This window comes from Pholis gunnellus (assembly GCF_910591455.1).
Source record: "Pholis gunnellus genome assembly, chromosome: 4".
In the NCBI taxonomy this organism is placed as follows: Eukaryota; Metazoa; Chordata; class Actinopteri; order Perciformes; family Pholidae; genus Pholis; species Pholis gunnellus.
The window spans coordinates 9,207,116-9,212,815 of NC_136530.1; the positions used below are offsets into that span (position 1 = coordinate 9,207,116).

Below are 5,700 nucleotides of genomic sequence, written 5' to 3' on the forward strand. Positions count from 1 at the left end.
AAAAAGTGTGTTGCCTAAAAAAAAGAGACTTAAATTAAGCGTACAGAATACAACTTTATTATTAAATATAAAAATATCATTGGGAATCCTATCATCGGTTAAAACGCAGGTTCAACCCGTTGGACTAAATCTGAATTCACTGAATAAATTAAGAATAACGGTGTTTGGACCGAGGTTCGACCGTAGACTGTCCTGTGTGTTGGACACTTTACCGTGACGCTCCGCCCGCCTCGTCGCTGCGCTGGTGACGTCGTAATGCTGCGACGGTGCGTCAGCTTCAAACATGGCTTCAAGATTAGAAATCAATTTTATCAGACTATTGTCCCGCTGTGAGTCCATAGCTTCTGAGAAACGAGGAGAAACCGAATGGAGATTAGAAAAGGTAAGACAACGTCAACACGCAAGTCATTTTTATATCGTTGAGCTCTGACCTTCAACAGCTAACGTTTGAGTTAGCATGGCTGTTGTTGTTGTTAGCAGCAGCTGTGAGCCGCCGAGTCTGTCAGCCACGTCGTCACTGAACCCACCGACAGGACTTCATGAGATGGTGCTTTTCTGTGGCGTTAACCTCTCCGACACACGTTACACGAAAAACACACGTAGCTCGTGTTACAGCTGTTAACTCTGCTATGCTAGCCAAGTTAGCTTACTGCATTAATGACAGCTAACACGGTTACACAGAGTTAATAGTAACTTAATATTCACACTTAAGTGCCCAGTTTACTTGGTACCCCTAGTTCACACTAAATAGGTGAACAGTCCTGCAACTAATCCTCCCTTTGTGGAGGTTATAATGTTCAGGTTTTGTTGAAACCGTTATAGCAAGGGTGTTAATTAAACTCTACATTCTCATTTGGAGGTGCAATTTGTGATGCTGTTGAACTGTATCGATTTACAAGAAGTGTTTCCTTTGTCCACACTATTTATATCAATGAGAGTTAAACTACAGCCTCCAGAACGACCATGAAGCTGAATCAGCTCTCTAAAACAGCTCCAACAACAACTGAACATATAATCTTTTATTAAAGTAGGATTTATCGCAGTGCTTTTGTGTTACACTGTATTGGGTTTGGGCTTAGTGTCCCAACTGCAATATGCTTGCCTTGTTTAAAATAAAGCATGTTTTAAACGATATAATCATCCAAACAAATGTCCCCTAACAATGTATACAATGACTGCTCTTCTGTTGTCCTCTAGTATGTTGGTGCCCTGGAGGAGATGCTGGTGGCTCTGAGGAAAAACCTGAGGTACCGTCTCTCTCAACTCTCATGTATCTTAATGTTTTTATCATTGCTAATGTGTAACACACATGTCGATAACAACTTGTGTTTGTTTTTGTTTTTTCAGCAAACCAACAGCAGAAATAATGACTGAATATTCAAGAAAAGTAGATTTTCTGAAAGGACTTCTTGAGGCAGAGAAGCTGGTCAGTGACAATAATTTCTAACATTTTTAACTTGGATGTTTATGGCAGTGTTTAAAACATTCTCTGTATTTGTTATATGAACTGTGTATCCCACATACTGTACACAGACCTTTTTATTCTGATCTCATGTCTCTCCTGTTCTCGTTCACAGTCGTCACCAACTGAAAAGGCGTTGGCTAATCAGTTCCTCGCTCCCGGGCGAACGCCCACAATAGCCAACGAGAGGATGCCGGCCTCAAAAACTGTCCACATGCAGGCGAAGGCCCGGTGTACGGGAGAGATGAGGGACGAGCTGCTCGGCACGGTAGGTTGAGATGTAGACTCCTGAGCTAAAGTGCTGAGTAGTCGAGATATAATGGTTCACTTCTGAGATTTACACGCTGTGGAAATAACAGCTGATGCACCTGCATTGTTTTGCTCACGGCTGATTCCACCTTCATCTAGTACTGGTAATGTTTACCATTTTAAAAGTTGAGCATTTTAGCCTTCAAATGAAATACTTAAAGGTTTGGTAAAAAAATAAAATTGAGAAAACAAATAATAAAGCCTCCATTAAATTCATAAATGTTCTTCTTTTGTGTCTTGACAGGGACCGTCAGGCAAAGGTAAGAAATATGTTTTTCAGATTCAAAGGTATCCTTGAATTCAGTAGCTCGGCTGAAAAATTATACTTTTATATTTAAACAAGCCAGTAATCTGATCGATGTTCTAGAAAGATGACGTTCTCCTTTCCTCTCTATAGGCACATCGGAAACAGACTTGCGGAACAGGAGGTAAAGCTGCACACATCATTTCTTGTCTTAAAGATCTAACGTCCCTTATACTGTATTTAGTTATTCGTTTAATAACAAACAATGGCAGCTGAGGCTCATTTCCAGATCTGTTAATCATAAATCTCTCCTCGCTGCTTAACGCTTTGACAAGATGGCAACCGTGGAACTTTGTATCACATTTAGTGAGTAAAAATCAAAATGTTGTCTTGCCTCGTGCAGAGGTCTTCCTCTGGATGAGCGTCAGTCTGCTGCAGAGCTGGAGGCCGTCCTGCAGCACCACCACAACCTCCAGGAGAAGCTTGCCGAGGACATGCTCAACCTGGCCCGAAACCTGAAGAACAACACTCTGGCCGCACAGAACATCATCAAACAGGACAACCAGGTAACTGGACACAAGCCTAGAAGTATCGCAGTATTCATCGTACTGTCTTTACCACATCAGGGTTACTAAGATGTGATATGGAAATGGAGTGGAAATAAAAGCTGTAATACGTCACCCTGTCTGTTTTGGCTAACGTTTCCTCAAGCATGTTCTGCTCCTGTTGCACTAAAACAGTCTAATAGTGTCTGAAATAAGAAAGCTGAGTTGTAGGTGTGAGTGCTCAGCATGTATCTGTATGTTTACATGATCAGCTGTGCGTTTCCCTTTCCCTCCCAGACTCTGAGCCAGTCCATGCGTCAGGCGGACATGAACTTCGAGAAGCTGAAGACGGAGTCGGAGCGACTGGAGCAGCACACCAAGAAGTCCGTCAACTGGTTGCTGTGGCTGATGCTCATCCTGGTCTCCTTCAGCTTCATCAGCATGATCCTCTTCATCAGAATCTTCCCCAGACTGCGGTGATGACCGGCCGACAATCCCGAACTCTTAGCGCTGCGTCCTCCTCGGTTTACAGAGAAGCAACTACATAGGCCTCATATATCAGCACAGCTCGTCTGTGTCTGTGTGTGTGTGTGTGTGTGTGATGCAGATCAGTAGTGGTCAGAACCAAAACAACTGAAACATTTGCACTTTTGAAACGGAAATTCTTCCTCTAAACAAGCTGATGGAAGTTAAAAATGTGGTTTGAAGCATCGGTATACCTTTTTGTTTTTTTTAAACGGATCATGAATCGAGGTGAAGAACTTCTTGTTGGAGGTTTTCTTTTTTTTTTGCGAGCAGCAACATAAGTCTTAATAGCCAGACAGCAGAGGCTGAGCCTTAACTGTTTTAATCCGTCATCAGGTCGGCTGCTAGCCATTCAATACATGTGTGTACTTTCTCACTTAGTGCAACCTAAATAATCTTTCATAGAACAGATTTTTCGCCATGCATACATCTTAAAGAGTTCACGAACCGTCCGACATCTACTGTGTATTAGCCACGGTTTCAACACTATATTAATTGAACATGAAAACATGTGGACTCACAAACAGTTCTTGGTGTGCTAAAACTTGACTTTAACTGACCCTATTTGGCATTTATAAGCACAATATATATGTTTAATAAATGGTTTATAACACTACACTGTTGCTATGAGGACATTGTCTTTGTCAACAATTCTAACTTCCATGAAGACATATTATTATTATATTTACTATATTATCATTCATTATCTGTTTATAGTGCATTATAGTGTTGTGAACCATTCATTACATGTGTATATGGTGCTTATGAATGTTAAATAAGGGGGTTAAAGTGTTTTACTAATATGTAATATTAATACAAATTGTGAAACAGATTCCAAGCATCAGTTTACTTTTTTTATCTTCTACTTTTTGTTCTGGAGACATTCATTTCGTAGAGGTTTAGAGCTTTGTGCCGTTAGATATTAGTTCACCACTCCTCAATATGTCGGATTTCCTCAGTGCTGTTTGTTGTTTATGAGTCTGTATGTGTTGGTGGTTTATTCCATAAATGTCCATCAGGTGATGAAGTGTGTTGTGTTGGTGATGACTGCTGATGTTGATGAAGTAAGATTTTGTTCTCATTAAAATGACTGTAACCGCGTGTCATTCAGAGTGTTTTAATAGTGCCTACGGTCAAAAGAAATGAATCCACAAAAGTATAAAGACTCTAAAGTATAAACACTTCCTTTAATTGTTTTTGCCATAATAACTGTGAGCACTGTGTGTGTAGTGGGAGCTGTGTATGACTTTTCCTCTTGATAAAAAAAAAAAAGATACCGAATTGCGCCCTCTGTTGTTGAAAATGTCTGCTGCAGTGACTTCATGTGGCCAGAGAGTGTCAGTCACATCCTGGACATATGAACAGATGCATGGCCTCAGTGACCCTCGTGGCCGGATCAAGCCATGGATCCTAAATTAACCCCACTACTCATTTATAGAAGTTATAGAAGGGGTCTGATGAAGTGTGGCTAAAAAAAAAAAAGAAATAACTGCAATTGGCCACAGAAAATCACACAGTGACTCAATGTGACTTCTGGCTAATCTTTGCATTTGTCTGCATTTGTTCCTACTTGATTCAGCCTGTTGACATTTGGGGATCACTGCTTGGAAACTGTGATTTTTCTTTTTTTCCCTGAGAACAGACGCACTGAAGAAGCTTCTAGGAGGCCAACATTCCTGCTGTGTTGTCAGTCTGACTGTCGTCTGAGGACTGTGGAGCTGACTAGCTTGTCCAGGCTTGCAGCTCTGCCCCCGGCCCTTCCTCTCTCTCCTCTCTCCCCGGCTGCTGCCCCTCCTCACGGCTGGCCGGGCCTGCCGTGTATTTTAGGATCCCTGGGGGGTATTTTGCCTGCTGGAAGCTGAGGTATGCAGGCCACCAGGAGACCAAATGAGGTTGTGTCACTGCGGAGGATCATCATCCCTCAGTTAAATCACAGCTGTTTGCGCCTCCATTCTCAGGCCTTTGCTAATGCTCTGGCTGTGTGATTGGCTCTCTGAGGCTGCAGCTACAGTACATGACTTCATCAGCGGTGTGGTTTCTCATGTTCATTGTGGTTCTAGTATCCCATTAGCTGAAACGGACTGTTTCGTCTCAGTTTCCTACACAGACTCCAGAGTCTGGGACGTGTTAAGTACGAGTTACTATATTCAGCAAATGCCTCTAGATCTGTGGAGTCCATTAATGGCCCTTTTAACCTCTGACCCCGGGAACCTGAATGAGTTCCTTCCTGCACTCTTTTTCCCACAGGGACACCCTGAAAATAGTGCTCGACCCTCTTTACTTGTAAATTTAGCTGAATCAGTGCCAATGAGAAACGAGAGCCTTTATGAAGGGGTTATAAGTTGCAACCAGCGGTAAAGAAGAATAACACAACGGTATTTTTCTTAAGTGTTTCCAAATAGTTGCTTTAGACTTTGATAATTAAGATTCTGCATATAAATATATGATTAGCTTATAGAATTTGATGCATTGTTGTAGATTTTAAGTGTCCAAACCACCGGACAAAGCTAGCCACACAGTAATTCATCAATAATAATAATAATGATTTAACTATATTATATAATACCCTGACAGCGACCATTCTGCCGTACTTAAGTAAGATTATGAATGCAGGG

At 41.6% G+C, this 5,700-nt stretch overlaps 1 protein-coding gene across 1 annotated transcript; it reads left to right on the forward strand.

Moving 5' to 3' along the window:
* Window positions 1-269: 269 nt before the first annotated feature.
* On the forward strand, window positions 270-4,186 carry use1 (unconventional SNARE in the ER 1 homolog). Its single transcript, XM_079158651.1, has 8 exons — window positions 270-382; window positions 1,198-1,247; window positions 1,348-1,426; window positions 1,578-1,730; window positions 2,016-2,031; window positions 2,169-2,199; window positions 2,419-2,581; window positions 2,858-4,186. The coding sequence occupies exons 1-8, from the start codon at window positions 284-286 to the stop codon at window positions 3,038-3,040; spliced, it is 774 nt and encodes a 257-aa protein (XP_079014777.1). The 5' UTR covers window positions 270-283; the 3' UTR covers window positions 3,041-4,186.
* Window positions 4,187-5,700: the final 1,514 nt, after the last annotated feature.

What these genes read in the sequence shown, in the direction of transcription:
- use1 (XM_079158651.1), top strand. Translation starts at nt 284, where the DNA reads ATGGCTTCAAGATTAGAAATCAATTTTATCAGACTATTGTCCCGCTGT. An exon ending in ACAGACTTGCGGAACAGGAG is followed by an intron (nt 2,200 to 2,418) that starts GTAAAGCTGCAC and finishes TGCCTCGTGCAG; the next exon opens with AGGTCTTCCTCTGGATGAGC. An exon ending in TCATCAAACAGGACAACCAG is followed by an intron (nt 2,582 to 2,857) that starts GTAACTGGACAC and finishes TTTCCCTCCCAG; the next exon opens with ACTCTGAGCCAGTCCATGCG.